The sequence below is a fragment of the Pavona decussata genome, unplaced genomic scaffold (genome assembly GCF_977016875.1).
Source record: "Pavona decussata unplaced genomic scaffold, jaPavDecu1.1 SCAFFOLD_403, whole genome shotgun sequence".
Classification (NCBI taxonomy): domain Eukaryota; kingdom Metazoa; phylum Cnidaria; class Anthozoa; order Scleractinia; family Agariciidae; genus Pavona; species Pavona decussata.
The window spans coordinates 120,811-138,726 of record NW_028145772.1 but is presented as its reverse complement, the minus strand read 5'-3'; the positions used below and the strand labels follow the sequence as shown (position 1 = coordinate 138,726).

The 17,916-nt window shown below is 38.9% G+C and overlaps 2 protein-coding genes and 1 pseudogene across 7 annotated transcripts in view; 2 read left to right on the top strand and 1 right to left on the bottom strand.

Moving 5' to 3' along the window:
* LOC146451062 (uncharacterized) overlaps window positions 1-17,916 on the bottom strand; it is a 35,235-nt gene that overhangs the window by 14,954 nt on the left and 2,365 nt on the right. The window contains exons 3-6 of one of the 5 annotated variants that reach the window (XM_085099617.1): window positions 17,435-17,576; window positions 11,306-11,365; window positions 828-904; window positions 388-462 (exon numbers count right to left, since the gene is read on the bottom strand). In XM_085099617.1, the coding sequence (XP_084955743.1) occupies window positions 388-462; window positions 828-904; window positions 11,306-11,365; window positions 17,435-17,576 (354 nt within the window). Of the gene's footprint in view, window positions 1-387; window positions 463-827; window positions 965-1,652; window positions 1,795-4,053; window positions 4,296-10,770; window positions 10,870-11,240; window positions 11,366-17,434; window positions 17,577-17,916 lie in introns of those variants that run through there. The other 4 variants (XM_085099616.1, XM_085099618.1, XM_085099615.1 and 1 more) reach the window with 4 other exon arrangements.
* On the top strand, window positions 12,113-16,892 carry LOC146451063 (uncharacterized). Of its 2 annotated transcripts, XM_085099613.1 has the most exons (3): window positions 12,113-12,890; window positions 13,295-13,492; window positions 15,748-15,882. In XM_085099613.1, the coding sequence occupies exons 1-2, from the start codon at window positions 12,323-12,325 to the stop codon at window positions 13,474-13,476; spliced, it is 750 nt and encodes a 249-aa protein (XP_084955739.1). In that variant the 5' UTR covers window positions 12,113-12,322; the 3' UTR covers window positions 13,477-13,492; window positions 15,748-15,882. The 2 variants fall into 2 exon arrangements, with proteins under 2 accessions (XP_084955739.1, XP_084955738.1); XM_085099612.1 differs by lacking the exon at window positions 12,113-12,890 and having other exon boundaries at window positions 13,045-13,492; window positions 15,748-16,892.
* On the top strand, window positions 14,419-15,887 carry LOC146451064 (uncharacterized; annotated as a pseudogene).

Here is a 17,916-nt window from a genome sequence, read left to right as displayed (position 1 = left end):
TTTCCCTGGCATTCAGAGTCAATGTTAAAAACTGATTTGTCTCGACATTTTCAGTGTCAGTACAAGAGGATCGTTCGTTAGCAAGCGATACTGATAACGACGATAGGGACACGGCGTCTAAGTTTCAATGAGATTACCCATTTGCTCAAAATCGCTGTCAAAGCAGGCCGGCACATTGGTTTTGTTTTATATTAGATCTTCGAGCAAAGCTACCGTTACTGTTTGGCACGTAAAAACGAACACTTTATCGAATACAACAACAAGTTCCGGTTTCGACGTGTTTGTTTAGTTAAAAGAATCCGGCTGTGGGAATACATAATTGAACGGGTCAATCACACAACAAAGCACTCTGAAATGAGAAGAGATCTGGTGATATCAGTTACATACCACGTTAGTTTCTTCTGTAGGAGTAGTTTTTGGAGCAAGAACTCCTGTTGTTGAGGTTAGATTCTTGAAGAATTCCTCAAAATGTCAAGGAGGATATACATATTAATCTCAAAATTGACTGCTTAAGAAAACGGTCTTCGGTATTCTTTGCCGAAGAAAATCAAGTTTTATTCTTGACCGTTTAATGTTCTGGTAAATAAACACGATTTTTGTTAAGGGAGATACAAAATGTTTGAACGGTTGTTGTCCGGGTTCGGTGGTTTAGAATCAAGCGAGACCATCTTCAAGTTAATCCCTAGCATTCATTTCTAGTATCTGCTCAGTTTATAGACAGTGATTCCAGGCATGCCTTCACACAGTTGAACCTAACTGAACCATACAAAAGAAGTGCATAGAGCCGACTGCTATAGAGAAGATACAGGATGACATCATTCCTTTACCTTAGAAGAAGTTCCCGTCAGTTTTTCTGCAAGAGTGGTCAGGGGAGGAAGAGTTCCAGTTGTTAAGATTATGGCACCTGCAGATGGTTTCGGCAAAGGCACTGAAGGTTTCAAAGGATTCTGTCGAGGAATCGGACCTTGAAAAGAAATAGGTGCGGGTTGTAAATGACAAATGCTCCTTGTTTACGGTGTCTGTTATTTGGTCTGCCTCTATATCCAAAACAGACGCGCTAGACAGTCATGCTCTCACACTTTTAAACATTTCGTTTACGATAAAGCAAGCTTTTTAAGAAGTCCTGTCGTATTTAGAAAAGCCATTTTGAGTAAGCTTTTGTCGCCTAAGGCCACACTATCCTTGCCTATTTTATAAACATACAAACAGGGAGTAAAAATATAGTGACACTACACACCAAAATATCTAATTAGATATTTATCATCCAATTAATTGAAACTTTGCTGATAAGTAGCAAAGAAAACTATGTGGAAGAACTTCAACAACATCAGCGCGTACGCTTTATTAAACGGGTTGTTTTTTGCTGTACGAATAACGACCAAACCGGCTGATGAAAGTACAAATAACTGACTGTGCGAATATCGCGCCATATTCGGACTTGTTTCGCGTGTTATTCGAAGAGTACTGACGGTGGCGCTGGAAAATAATTTGAATAAATTGAAAAAATATGGAGAACAAGAAATACAAAAGGCCGTACAGGGTACACTTGGGATTACTTCGCTCGCTCTCATCCAATCAGAATTGGGGGAATTTCTTAGACCTACAAATGGTAAGTTAATTAAAACCTTTCTAATTCAAATGAATGTCCTTACAAGATATTCTTCCTTGGACCTTGAACATCACACACGAAGAGCTGTTAGCAGGAACGTTTACTTCTTGCAGGCTGCGACATTGCAAGGCCATTCTAAACATGCGACCTGTGTGATTTGCCAAGAATGTTGCACCAAGTTTGGACTGAAAGAGAAAGCAGGACACACAAGAAACGTATTAAAGGTACGAATTCTGGAAACAAGTAGAATCGGTCGTTAAACGTTACTTCTGCAATGGGAACCCTTTTATTTTCAGCGGTGTTCTAATAAAATTTTCAGGCCAGTGAGAAAAGGACTAACACAAATCATTACGCCGCGCCTAAACGTTCCAACAATGTCTTGTGACATTTGCTGTGTAAGAAAAACACTCACCAAACAAAAATTCAACTATCATCTAAACTTGGCTGCTAAACGTTCCAACATTCCTGAGCCAAGAAATGTTATGTCGTTTAAAGCGGGAACCATCTGTTAGCTAGTTTTAATATAGGGAACTGATAATGAAGATTTACAGCTGTAAATTATTTCAAATATGCCTTATTTACGTGTTTACATTCATTCACGGTATCGTCAGTGGTAACAAAAGAGAACATTTAAGGTTACTGATAGGTTTCACGGGTGTCCTCAGGGAAATCTTGCGTTCCCGCGCTTCTTTCAATGAAACTACAAAAAACTATATATCACTTTAAAGCTTATTAATTGAAGATTGTGAAAATGTCAAGGTTTTTTTTATTGGATAAATAAGCGCTCAGAGGCTTGAAAACTCAATATTACTGACGTATACTTAACTGAATTGCCCACTCTCACGTTAAGGCGCACAACCAAACTGACTGCACAATATCAATCAGGAAATAATAGGCTAGCAAAGCGTGTCGGGCTTTTTCTTTATTCCTGTTTGGACAATGGAAAAATTTTTGTGGTCGCGTCAGGAGTTAACACGTCACGGAAAAAATATTTTGAATTTCGTAAAAGCCCGAGACACTTTGACGCATTAATATCCGAGGAACATTTTAGCCAAATTTCTTTGAAATCTGGCAAATCTACATACCGTATTAATTCATTTGAAGATGGGGAATTCGCGTAAAAACAAAAGCCGTGTTTTCGGCCTTGAAACATTTTCTTCGCACGTCATTAAAATTCTTGCCAACGCGCTCATGCCGCCGGCCAGTCAAACACAAAGAAGCTTTCCCTGTGGAGTTTATAGACAAAACAAAAATTTAAATTCGCGCGAAAGTATTCAGCGTTACTGTAATTGTGAAGCGATATCGTAATGGGAAAACTTAAGTCTCTTGAGAGGACGCCACCGGCTAAATCAATACATCCATCGGTTCTGCGAGCTGAAGTTGGTTGCTAAGTTTTGAGCCGGTCAACAACAACGAAAGTGGCTGGATCGTCGCCAGCATCTTCGAATTCGGACTCCCGAAGGAGAAGCGCCGGTGTTGAAATCTCCACTATCTGGTAGTTCGTCAAATGCCTCTGCCGCCGAGGCAGTGATTTTCATTCCACTCGCCCCGATATCTTTCGACGAGGATGGTTTTCAAACAACATCGGGCTGGCTGTACCACGAACCTTTACCGCTCGCTGCCCGGCTGAAGTTTTTTTGTTTTCATTAAACGATTCTTTGACCTTGTTCGCCTTCTTTAGCCCCTGTTAATTTTCACCCAAGGCGACTTTTCATGCTTCGCTCTATTTAAATCCAAAATGTGTTGCTGTAAAATTTAGTATAAAACGCCGTGTCATGCGATGAACACGATGTAAACAAAATATGCAAATTTGCCGGTTATTCGAGATCGCGGGTAAACCGTTTGCCGTGTAAAACGTCAACACAGTCCCTTATAAATTGGATTATGAGACCATCACTTGTTCACCGCTGTTCGTAGAAGACTCTTTTTACGAGATATCTCGGGCTTTTTAAAATTTTGAACTACCGTTTCCATCAAACCCTGCATCGCTTTCTTGTTTCAACAATTGCCTTAAAACGTTGTTTTTTAAAAAAAAAATCGCCCCTTTTTCCCTGTCAGTAACCTTAAGAAAAGTACCTCAAACAAGTGTTGTCTCTTTGTTCCTTGGTCGTTTTGTGACCTTGTTAATGGTTCAATTGTGTGAGCTACCAAATTCTGCCCTGTTTGGATTCTATAACCAAAAATTTAAGTCACTGGAAACCTTAAGGAACGGAATACAGTATTCTTAACGAAAATGCTAGTTGATCTAATTTAGCAGTATAAATGACATTTTGTCCCTCTGAAAAGGGAAAGGAATTATTTTTGTAGTTCTTCGAATCAAAGTTTGAGGTGATTTGAAGGCCTTCTAGTTAGAATCTGATGCAGCTAAGATCTACCCAACAGATACTCAACAGGAAGGAACCATTAGATGCCTCTGATACACTGTACACTGTTCAAGCACCTACCCGAACATGAAGACGGTTTGTTGACCAACCCGGAGTAGCCTCCAAACTGTCAATCGCGGATTGTGATGGTATCTCTTTCCAGGAGCCGTCGCAAGCAAGGTACTGAACGTAAATTTTGCCTCCATAGTATAAGCTGCAGGTCTGATTGGCGGGGACGTTTACAGTCTTTTGATGTATTCCAGATGATGGAAAAAATTTTAACAAACCGTCTACTGTCTCTTTGGTAAAAAGTGAACCGCATCCTGATAAGCAACAAAGTCAAAGCATTTGTTTTACTATTAGTGTTTATTTTAAAGCCCTGGCGTTACAGTGCAGCAACAATTAGGTAATCTGCAAAGTTGTGATGAATTGCGATTGCATTTGGTCAGAGGTTCCGATGTGACGATTTTCGCTTCCTTTAAAGGGTTATTGTCATGGGAACGTTGTCGTGTTTTGGCTAAAAGAACACAAATTATTGACAAATACCTTTGTTCAAACATAGAATTGCAGAGAAGCATAGAAAGTGATTTTTCCAAGAAATCACAAGCTATTACCAATTTTTAAATTTTTACGCATTAGAATGGAATCTAATTAGACATCGACAGTCAAAGATAATTATTAAATAACTCACAAATTGCAAGAGACAACACCAAATTTCGAATGGGAATTTCAGTGGAATCCACGGAGTGGCTCTTCTCTCCACTGTTTCAAGGTCAAATTGGAATTTGAAAATGTTGGTTTTTGTGGAGGGAGGAAAACCGAAGTGCCCGGAGAAAAACCCTCGGAGCAAGGACGAGAACCAACAGCAAACTCAACCCACAATAGACGCCGAGACCGGGAATCGAACTCGGGCCGCATTGGTGGGAGAAGAGTGCTCTCAACACTGCGCCCTCCCTGCTCATTTAATTGGCGGGACTTACTGAAATGGCTTCCAGATCCAAACTCAGCCACAACAGTCATACAACAATGATCGAATTTACTGACAATACCAATTATTGAATAATGTAATCCCAGACAAGTGTTTTGATGAACGCAGCGCCTATGAGATATCAGCCATTACACGGACATGTGCAAGAATAAAAGGCTATAAAATTCTTTCTTGCTTTGCTTCATAAAATATTCATTTTGAATCGCACTTGTCGAATATTGGATGATTACAACTATCATCTCTTATTATTCAACACATTGTGACACTGCCCAAATATGGTCATGTTGAACTCAATATATGTTGCGCGCACACAACAGATATCCTGTGATATACGTAGTTTTCGTGAGACGGGGAGAAAAATGGCAGAGCACTTTCAAAAAGTATATACGACGTCGCAAGATCACCAAACTATTAATAACGCTGTTTTATACTAAACACATAAAAGGTAAGCAAGGTTGCTGTTAAGAATTGTAATGGTTAGTGGAAAAATTTTTACTGCTTACCTATCTTTCTGTTCGTGAACTGGCAAATTACAGTTCAGCAAAAACGTTTAATATATTTTTCGCTAGACTTTTGGATTGTCCCGTATTCTAGGGCTCAGAAATTAGAAACAGTACATGTATTTCCTTAGATTGGTTCTTGCAACCGTTAAACAGAGATCTCGACTCGTCTGGAAGAGATGGAGAAAACCATCTGAGAAAATCCGAGCTCGCACCGAAGCGCCTCGAGAAATTTTAGCTTTCTGGCAGACAAAACGATAGACGGAGTACAAAGTAATTATTCTCAGAAGCATCAGAGCCGCTGGAAAAAAACGTTTAGTTTTATAAAAGATCCAGAGTTCTTCCAAAGAACAAGGCACCAAATGCGTTTGTCAAAATACTGGGGAAAGATCGTGAAATTGCTTGCGTAGTAAACAAAGAAACACTCACCTGAGAAATCGTTGAAAAGCTTTTCCAGTATGTTCAGCTCGACCCGGCTGACCAACAAATCCTTCGCAGCTTCAAAATACAGTCCGGTTTTAGCCTTTTGAGGCTACAAATTTGTGGAAAATTTTGCCGGAGCGATTGGCGCGCTAGACGAGTCCTCAATTTTTTAATTTGATGCGAAACGCTCTCGATTTCATTCAAACTTGAACAAAGCTGCCGCTTTCATTCAAGGCGGTCCGCGCGGGAAAATGTAACAAGTTTAAATTTTTTTCGGCAAATAAGATCGCCTCCAGTTTTTCTGCTATAAACCTGTGCTTTGTTATCAATGTGTTGAATAATAAAACAATTATTCTGTTCAATCTTGCGGAATATCGCCTGATTTTCGCCAACTCGGCCGTCCGCGCGATTTCGCAGGATAACTGTTAAATATGCTCCACATCCAGGAATGAAACTCGACCCTACTCTAGGACACTCGTCGGTGTCTTTCTGCAGGAGCAATTCATCCTCGGGTTTGCCTGTTTCTCGAGTGATTTGCATGCTTAGCGCCTGTACCACCAAACCCGTGTAAGATAGGAACAACAAAAAAGTAAAAATAGAAGCCATTGGTGGGAATTCAAATTCCAGTATTCGTTACTACCAAGCAATAGAGGTAATCGTTTCCACCAAGCCTAATAATATACCAACTGAATCGTACAAAGGTTCCCTTGCTGGAAAATATTTGAGATCTTATCCACTAAGCCCAAGTCTAGTTGATTTAACCCTTAAAAATACATTCAAACGGAGAAATTCAGGTTCATTCCATTCTAACTTATCTTCATTCCACGGGAACAACACCAACCAAGACAATATCAGCTGAAGATATTGAGCCAAAACGAAGTTCAATTACTGTGTGTTATTGGCTGTTATTTAACAATTATTCTACGAGCGCGCGTTGGATATGAGATGATAGATAGCCAACGAGGCGCGTAGCGCCGAGTTGGCTATAATCATCTCATATCCAACAAGCGCAAGTGGAATAATTGTTTTATTAAAAACAACCGAGAAATATTGCTAGATCTTACTGATTTCGCTGTGCAAGAACGACCAGAAGGCAATTTAATGGTCGCCATTTCTCGGCCATGGTATAATTGCTCATATACCATGGCCGCTAAGCCAATCAAATCCCTCGAATTGCATTATACAATGATGCAGTTTTTAATAATCAGGTTTAGGCCATGCGGTCATACATTCCCGGGCATATATCGAAATTTATTTTATCATGCGATCGACTAAGGTACGGCATGAGACGTGCGTGCTCAGGCTTCGTTGTACATAAAAACATCCAAGATTAATATATATTTCATTTAAGTTTAGGAGTGAAATATTTATTTAAAATGTCAATTAAAGGGAGAAAACATAATATGCGAGAATTGAAAACGTTTTTCCCATTTTTGAACCTCTTGATATTGACTTCAATTTCCACTTGAAATTATACCGTGGGAATTCGGAATAAAAATTTTAAAAAACTGCAAAAGCCGTGAACGAAGATCCTGCTTGCTTGTACGTTGGATCTCACAGGAGATCTAATCAGCCAAACTTGAAAAATAAACGATGAGACGTCCAAAGACTACTGCAAAGCTGACACAACGTAATATATTTTAAAACAATATTTCGGCTGGCCAAACCAGCCTTCTTCAGGTTTAGATGTTACTAAATTATATAAATGAAATTACAATATTATATGATGGAGGATGTTGCAATACATGGGAGCGGCGGAAATGGCGTTTACAAGGTGGTACCAAAGGATGAGGAAATAAGTAAAATAAAAAAAAAAAAAAAAAAAAAAAAAAAAAATTACAATTCATCACGTCTATTCAAACCGTGGGGTTCCAAGGTCCCCGCTAAATCTATAAGAAAAGACTCTCTGGCTTTTCTGATTGAATCACGTGAGGAGTGGATAACTTCAAGTGGTATTAGTTGCATGTCAGTGTGGCAGTGGTTAGGTTGAGAAAGAAAATGTTCAGAAACAGTGGTTGGTTTGGATGTAATGTTAGTTTTGTCAACTGGGCGTCTATGTTCGTTGAATCTGTCTTTGAGACGTCGCTTAGTTTCACCTATGTATTGTAAATGGCAGCGGAATAAGTATTTTTTTTTTCAATTATGCAAGAGAACAGATCCTGGTTCCTGATGAGCCTTCAGTGAAACATTTTCGGATGATCAATCCACTTTGTGGTGATGAGCGAGATATTGATCACCAAAGTAAACTCCTTGTTTACACGAAATTCAATTTAACTACGGATACAACAGCTAACTGGACTTGTTACACTGACGGAGAACAACAGACCGGAAAACGGCAACGAACAAAGGAAGAACAAATGCTTGGTCTATCAGCTGAAACCTAGTTGTCTAACTTTTACGCCAGCTAAAACTTGCTTCAATACAAGAACGTCCATGTGTGCATCCTATTAGGTAAATGTTACAAAAACAAAGAAATCGTGAATGCTGTTTGTTCTCCCACACAGGTAACTTCATCATGTTCTAATTACAATTGTGTTCAAATGACACAACTGGACAGATTTTACTCCTTAAACTTCGCGAATATTGTGAGAGGTAAAAGATTCAACTATCTGAGGATAAATTAATATATTTCAATTGGATAAACATAAAATATAATTAAAGAATAATGATAGTTTAGTATGTATTATTGTTTTTTTTTTGTTTGAGGGTTAAACTTGAGAAGACAATTTTATCAGAACAATGATATTTTTGGTTTCGCGGGCGACGTTTCCAGGCTGTTGAAAGCAGATGCTTCACTCCAGATCAAGTAGATCACAAATCATTTCCTTTTTGATTCTGAACCCCCATTTAATAATTAAAGATTTTTTTGTTGAAATTTTATCTCGTCTGTCTCATACTCTGGTGTATTATACAACCTATAACTTTTGCATTTTTACCTCACAAAGCTAAAGTCTGAATTCCACCCCTTATCGTCGAATGTGAGAAGACATTACGTCACAAGTTGAATGAGCAAAAGTAAAGGAAATGAATGATAAGACTGTTGGGTAAATCTAGCAATAAGGTTGGCAAATACTCATCTGGTATCTCATAACAAATTCACAAATTGTTTTTTACATATATTGCTTAACAATCAATTAATGAATATTTCTATTAATTTTAATTAAAGTTGAAACTTATATAATTGACTCCGCTAAACCCGCCCAAGCTGACAGGAAAACATGTTTACTACATTTTAGTAAATAACAGAGTACTCCTAAAGGGTGTTTTGGAGTTGGGGTCTCTGATTTTTTTTTTTTTTTTTTTGCGTTTTATTGCTCAGCGTCTTCGTTGTGTCTCGCATAAGGTTACAGTCAGTCACAATCTGTTGTAGCATTCAACAAGAGAGGAAGAATGTCTTATCTTCGATGTGTCTGAAGAAAAGGGGAAATATTTAGTCCCAACACAAACTGCATACATATACCGTTGGATGCCATGCAATAATTACCTTCCTGCGATTAACAATAAGATATTATAATTACGACAATATAACCTTTACATTTTGCATTTTTCTTAACAAAGGCATTTTGAGGGATGATGTCGAATTGGTGGCAGTTTATGTATGAAGTTCGAGGTGTTAGGAAATAGCATGAAACTCAAGTGTTTGATACAGCTGCCTAAACCATTCATAACTCTTGGATAACTTCAAGGCAAGAATTACCCAATTTATGATAATTAAGATAAATTTCCAAACCTCCTTCATGGTACTAATTTCCTTTGTTTTGTCTTCAATCATTAAACAGTTTTCAAGGGGCCATTTCATCTATTTTTTACCACGACTTTGAAATAGATATAAAATATTTAAACCGTTGTTGTCTGCGTCATTTGTTTGAATGACTCAAAGACAATCTCAGCCTTGAACGTTTTAAATTGATTTTAATGTGTTGTCAGTTGTTTAAGAAATAAAGAATATATCTTACCTTACACAACATCCCGTTTTCACCATGTTCCTTGGCTTTCAAAGGCATTCTGAGTCAATGTTAAAAACTCATTTGTTTCGACATTTTCAGTGTCAGTACAAGAGGATCGTTCGTAAGCAATCGATACTGATAGCAACGATAGGGACACAACGTCTTAGTTTCAATTAGATTACCCATTTGCCCAAAATCGCTGTCAAAACAGGCCAACACAATGTTTTTGTTTGTATAAGACCTTCGAGCAAAGATACAGTTAGTGTTTGAAAACTAAAAACCAACACTTTATCAAATACAACAGCAAGTTTCGGTTGCGACGTGTTTGTTAAAGCCGGCGACACACCTGGCGATTTTATACGCCGATCGCGGCGAATTTGATCGCCAGCGAAAATGGCAAGCGATTTTCGCCAACGATTGGTGCGGACACACTTGGTGATTTTTTTCGCCAATCGCGGCGATGTGGCAGTTTTAAAAACTCATGTGATAAAATCGCACAACCAGATGGGTTTACTTTACTGGAAATTCGCAGTAATGACCGTAGAAAATCGCGGGAACGGGCACACTTGGCGAATGCCGGCGAATTTAATTGCCGATATCTAACATGCCAGATATCGCCGATTTTATACGCCGATCACGGCGATCGGCGATAATCACAATCCCTGCACCGGGCATACCTGGTGATTTTCGCCGATCGCGGCGATCGGCGTATAAAATCGCCAGGTGTGTCGCCGGCTTTAGCTAAAAGAATCCGGCTGTGGAAATTCAAAACTGGGTCAACTCGCCAGGTACGCTGGGGTGTAACAGCAGTTCTTATTTGAGAAAAAATCTCCAGTTTATTCTTCTAATTCATTGACTGAACTGAACGGGTCAATCACACAAAAAAGCACGCTGCAATGACTACTTTATAGACGGATATATGATGACATTAATTACATACCTCGCTAGTAGTTTGAGAAGCCATTCCCGTAGTTTTTTCTGTAGGAGTAATTTGTGGAGGAAGAGCTACTGTTGTCGAGGTTACATTCTTGAAGAATTCCTCAAAATGACAAGAACGATATATATATTGATCTCAATTACAAAATTGACTACTCGGAAAAACGGTCTTTGAATGCATTCTTTGCTGCCGAAAATCAATTTTTATTCTTGACCGTTTAATGTTCCGTTAAATAAACACGATTTTTGTTGAGGAAGATACAAAATGTTTGAACGGTTGTTCCTGGTCGGGGGTCTAGAATCAAGCGAGACAATATTCTAGTAAATCCTTAGCATTCATTTCTAGTATCTGCTCAATCTATAGACAATTATTCCAGGCATGCCTTAACATGGTTGAACCTAACTGCACCATACAAAAGATGTGCATAGAGCCGACTGCTATGGAGAAGATACAGAATGACATCACTTCCTTACCTTAGGAGACGTTCCCGTCCGTTTTTCTTCAGGCGGAAGAGTTCCTGTTGTTAAGATGATGGCACCTGCAGATGGTTGCGGCAAAGTTGCTGAAGGCTCAGAAGGATTCTGCTGAGGAATGGGACCTTGAAAAGAGATAGGTGAGGGTTGTAAATGGCAACTGCTCCTTGTTTACGGTGTCTGTTATGTGGTCTGCCTCTAGCCAAAACATACGCGCTAGACAATCATGGTCTCACACTTTTACACATTTTGTTTACGATAAAGCAAGCTTTTTAAGAAGTCCTGTCATATTAAGAAAAGCAATTTTGAGTAAGCTTTTCTCGCTTAAGGCTACACTGTCCATGGCAATTTTATAGCACTAAAACACTCTCTTTTAGGCCATTATATGACGCTATTTTATGCTAAGTTAAAGCCATACTGTCTAGCGTGTATACTTTGCTCCAAGTACTTAACTGAGGGAGCCCATTCCTTATAAGCCCGGTGACTTCCCTTGGGCTTCCTCGACATTAGTGTTTAAATAATAACAATTTGCATTTGTAGACTTTTTTTATGGCAAAACAATAAACTGAAACTGAAACTGAAAAATCAATTGAAGGTACATTTAACTTAGTATGAGACCTCGCCACAAAACATTTATTTTGCTATTAAATAATAGAAAGACCCTCACAACTTTAAAAGCAGTTGCAAAAAGAATTCCTTAGGAAAACAAAAACAAAAACAAAACAAAAACAAAAAAAACAAAACAAAACAAAACAAAAACAACAACAACAACAACAACAACAAAAACAAAAACAAAAACAAAAAACAAAACAAAACAGGCTTGAACGGGATTGGAACCCATAACTTCTGTGATACCGGTGCAAAATATAAAATGTATTTTCCGCTGGTATTCCAAGTAATTAGTTGCAGTTGTTTTCGTTTCACACCTGCCGCACCCACTATTGTGCATTCTGATTTACATGCATGTTCTGATTGGCCAAGTATTAGTATTTATATTCTCCGCTGTCTCCTGAGTACCATTCACGCTCGCGGTTCCATACAGTTTATTCATCTTCCTGGTTTGCGTTCTCCATTTTCGTGTGATGCCCAACGACCAGAAGCAGAGCGAAGGTTCGTCCGTTCCGGCTGAAGTAGGCCAAACGTCTTCAGGTGATAGTGGAGGCAACTCAGCAGCTGTTGATCAAGTTTTTTCCATGTTTAAGGATTTTCTTGAGAAAAAATTGGAAGATAAAGGAAAGCAAATCGAACAAAGGAGTAAGTTAGACAAAGAAGTTGTGCAGTTAAAGTTCAAGGGGAACCAGAAACAATTTGAACTTAATGCCGAATTGGATGCCATTATTGAAAGCATTGAAGTTGAAAGTAAAAGTATTGAGCCAAATTTATCCCAAATTAAGAAACTTTCCAAAGAAGGCAGGCAGCGTATTCGAAAGCGACAGAAGCTGATAAAAGTCGCGGACAAAAGTAGGGACGGCTGGCAGGTTGTAGCCGAGTACGAGTCAGACGAGCTTGCATCCGGCTCCGAAGATGAAAAGCGTCTTAAGAAGGCAAGAGAAGCGGCGAGCCGCAAGAGACGTCAAAAGGATCAACTCTCTAGTGATAGTGGAAAGAAAGCAAGAATTGCTTCTGGCGCTGATAATCAGCTTTTTCGTGGTAAGAAAAAGAGCCTTCTCTTTACTTTGTATATTCATGTGTTTTGGATCCGCTTGCGCATCCTACCATATTTCTTGTGTGATTTGTTTGTATTACGGGAATTTAAGGGTAAAATGATTTACGTTCGTTTGAGCGAAGCGAATTAGAACGTAAATGTATTTTCCGCTGGTATTCCAAGTAATTAGTTGCAGTTGTTTTCGTTTCACACCTGCCGCACCCACTATTGTGCATTCTGATTTACATGCATGTTCTGATTGGCCAAGTATTAGTATTTATATTCTCCGCTGTCTCCTGAGTACCATTCACGCTCGCGGTTCCATACAGTTTATTCATCTTCCTGGTTTGCGCCCCTCCCCCCCCCCCCCTCCGTTTACTACTGGTTTCGTCATTGCTTTTATTTTTAGGCCGTAGAGATGCTTCTGGGGACTTCTTCCGTTGTTTCAAATGCGGCAAATTCGGACACTGGGCCAAGGACTGTAGATCTGTGTTCTGGTCGGGAAGCTACCAGTCCTCTAGCTACAATGCTTGCCCTGGAATCTCTTACAACAAGCCGACCGCAGGCCAATCAACTCAACCGAAGCAATGAGGATGATTTGGCGCAGGTAGATCAAATTACACAGAATTACGAACTTGAAAGCGGGCGTTCTTTAGATTTGAAGAATAATTTAGGTTTCTGGAGATCTAGAAGTGCTCCGGATTTTATTCTGTCAATTATTGAAAACGGCTACAGGCTGCCTTTCATCAGTTTTCCATTGCCTGTAAAGCTTAGAAATAATAAGTCGGCTCGACTTCATGCTGCTTTTGTGGATCAAGCCGTTCTTGAGCTTGTTAACTCTGGTCGGGTGCGTATGGTTAAAGAACAGCCTTTAGTTGTAAACCCCTTGTCAGTTTCTATACAGCCATGCGGCAAGAGGTTTATTCTTGATTTGCGCCATGTCAATAAGTCATTAATTAAGCAAAGTGTTAAGTATGAGGACTGGAAAATTGCTATGGCTTATTTTGCGAAAGACGCGTACATGTTTTCTTTTGATTTAAAAAGCGGCTATCATCATATCGAGATTGCATAGGAACGCCAAATTTTTCTGGGGTTTTCATGGCGGGCACCTGATTCCGTTAACGAAGTATTTTATGTTTTCACTGTGCTCCCGTCCGGTCTCTCCTCAGCCCCTTACGTTTTCACTAAGGTTTTGAAGCCTTTAGAAAAGTATTGGAGAATTCAGGGTCTTTGTATGGCCATCTTCCTAGACGATGGTTGGGCGATTGTTCAGGATAAGGAAAGTTGTCGTGTTAAGGCCCTAGCTGTAAGGGGGGATTTGTATAACGCGGGTTTTGTTGTCAACGAAGAGAAATCTGTATGGGAACCTACCCAAGTATTGGATTGGTTAGGTATTACCTAGAATTCTGCACTAGGTACTTTAAAAATTGTTGAAAGAAGAATTATTAAGATCATCAATACAATTAAGCATATTATTGAAGCCGATCTGAAAGTGTCTGCGAGAGAGTTGGCCTCCTTCGAGGGGCAAATTATTTCTACCGGGCCTGTGGTTGGTAACATTGGTAGGATAATGACCAGACATTGTGTCTTGTCTACCTTGTGCAGAGACAACTGGGATTCTGTATTCCGTCTTGACGATTATTGCAAGGAAGAACTGTATTTTTGGAAGGTTAATATGGTTAATATCAATACTAGGTATTGCTTTGTAAGTAAAGATCCTAGTTATTTTGTATATTCAGATGCTAGTGCTACCGGGCGTGCAGCATTTATTGACTTTAACAATGATTTTGTGTGCCACAAAATGTGGTCGGAGAGCGAGACCGTTCAAAGTTCTTCGTGGAGGGAGTTGTCTGTTATTGGGTTTTCATTACAATCATTTGCTCCAGTGCTTGAGGGTTCACACGTTAAGTGGCTTACTGATAGCCAAGCAGCTGCTAAGATTGTTAAAGTGGGCAGCATGAAATTGGATTTGCCTTAAGATGGCCCGAAGGATTTTTGATATTTGTATTCGATCGGGGATTCATTTGGAAGTACAATGGATTCCTCGCACCTTGAATCAGCAAGCCGATTATATTAGTCGTTTAATCGACACTGATGATTGGCAAATTACTGAAGAATTTTTTCTTTTTCTCGATGCCCGGTGGGGGTCCCATAGCGTTGATTGTTTTGTTAATTATTATAATCATAAGCTCCCCAAATTCTTTTCGAGGTTTTGGAACCCCAATACTTCGGGTGTTGATTTTTTCTTTTAGTCTCTTCGAGGGGAAAATTGCCTAGTAGTTCCCCCAGTTGGTATCGTCCCACGCGTATTGCATTATTTGAAATCTCAGCAGGCCGTTGGTACGCTTGTTGTACCTCTTTGGCCTTCGGCTCATTTCTGGCCTTTAATTACACTTAAGTATAGTAGTTATCTTGTGGCCCACAGTATTCATATTGGGAAGGAGGTTCTAACCCACGGTAGGAACCCTAATTCGCTCTTAGGGTCTGATCTTTTCACAGGAAATATTATTGCCTTGAGATTGAAATTTACTGAGTAATCTGTTTGATGGTGTGTCTATAAGCCTAATCATTATATCCTTGTGGTGGCACTGGCCAAAACAATATATTGTTTATTTATGTGGCACTGGCTTAATTAATGGTTTATCATTTCTAATGGCACTGGCTTAAACAACGTATTGTTGTTTTATGTGGCACTGGCCTAGTCAATGAATTTTGTTTTATCGGGCACTGGCTCAAATAATTATGGTTTATCGTTTTATGTGGCACTGGCCCCATGATCGTTATTTATTTTCCTTTTGTTCGGTTATGAGCGGATGTTCTTTTTGCTCTTTTAGTGTATATGTTTTGTTCTTGTCTTTCCAGGTAATCTTGTCAAGTAAGTCCTGGAAAGGTTTTCAACAATTTTCCTCAGGCAACGTTTATCAGGTTTTAGAAGTTATGTTGAAGTCCAGGGCGGATACAACTTCTAAAGCCTACGTTCGCGTAATTAGGAAGTTTTTTGAGTGGTGTAAAAGTAAGCATTTCAACTTGCAGCTACCTTTTCCTCTTAGTGTTGTTTCTCTTTATTTATTTGAAGTTCAGCAGTCTTGCACCTCTAGTTCCTCAGTAATTTTAGCCCATGCCGCCCTTAAATGGCTTCATTCCTTTGTCCCTAGTTTGGATCGTAATCCTTTGGATAGTGACTCTTGCAGGAATATTGTCGAGTCTGCTAAACGCCAGAAATCACAGCCCGTTGTGAAAAAGAAGCCTATTACCACAGATATCATAAGGAGTATTTTAGATATCCATAATAAGAAAGACGCTTATTTAAAGAATCTTCGTATCGCCGCGTTATGCTCTTTAGCTTTTGCAGGATTTTTTCGTTATGACGAATTATGCAGTATCGCTCCTAAGCATATTGAATTTCACAGTAATTATATTAGAATTTTTGTACCTCGTAGTAAGACTGATGTGTATAGGCAAGGGAATTACGTCTTCATTAGCGCATCCAGGTCTAAGTACTGTCCTGTTAGTGTTTTACAAAGGTACTTAGATTTATCTGGTATTGACTTATGTAGTTCTCTCCCTTTATTTAGACCGCTTGTTTTTCACCGTAGTAGTTCTATCTATACCCTTAGAAGTGGTAAGATTTCTTATACTACTTGTAGAGATATCTTAAGGAATACCTTAAGTCAGCTGGGTTACAACCCTAATGATTATGGTCTTCATAGTTTAAGATCCGGTGGCATTACTTCTGCGGTACGTAATAGTTGTAACTCAATTCCAGAAAGGCTTCTTAAAATGCATGGTAGATGGCCTGGTGATCTGATTCGGCCAAGGATATGTATGTAGAAGAAAGCCTTGAAAGCAGATTACAAGTAACTAAGTGTTTAGGTTTGTAATGTATTATCGAACGTATATTTTTTAATGCATGCTTTTATTAAGAATTGTAAAAAAAAAAAAAAAAAAAAACAGTCTTGTGATTTTCCTGCAAGTTGTCTTGTATTAGTAACAAACAGTTTTGTAATTTTCTTATATTAGTATCTTGTATTAGTAGCTATTTATCTTATAATAAACTGTTTTGGATCCGCTTGCGCATCCTACCATATTTCTTGTGTGATTTGTTTGTATTACGGGAATTTAAGGGTAAAATGATCTACGTTCGTTTGAGCGAAGCGAATTAGAACGTAATATGAATATATGAAATATATATTTTACATATTCACATTTATTTATTCATCCTTCACGGTATACTACGAACTCACAATATTACCAGGTCCCAGTTTCAAAGCACAGTTGATAGAGCACTGCACCGGCATCGCAGAGGTCATGGGTTTGAATCCCGTTCAAGAATGAAGTTTTTCAGGCTTTCTTTCCGCCACCGCTTAAGTAACGTATATCACTTCGAGGGCCCTTCTTCTATCCAATCTTCCATCCGCAATTCAAATATATGTATGTCGATAGATGTTTTAGTGTGTAGCATTTGTGTATATTTTTACGATTAGGGGTAATTTCTTACACCTACAAATGGAAAGCTAAAAAAATAACCATTCTTATTTAATGTACTTACATTCTTTTCTCCCTTCGACTTTGAACATCACACACGACGAACTGTTGGCGGGAACGTTTATGTCTTGCTGGCTGCGACATTGCACCGCCATTCTAAAAATACGACCTGTGTTGTTTGCTAAAAATGTTTCACCAAGTTTGGACTGAAAGAGAGAACATGACAAACAGTAAATTTTACTTCTGTGATGGCAACTCTTTTAATTTTAGAGGTGCTTTAGTAAATTTTACATGGCAACAAGAAAAGGACTGATTACTTAACAAAAACAAATAATTTAAACAGGCGCAATACTCTAATGGAATTCACCTCCGAGTAGCGTTGTCCCCATAGTGCAAAATTCATTCCGACCTTTGATGCTAACGCAGATTTACTCAATCTTATTAAGAAACTGAAAACAGGGAGAGCAGATATAGGTTAAACATAGTCACGTGGTCATTTCTGCCGTTTTCCGTTTGTCGTAAATGCAGTTCTAAATTTCTCTAATG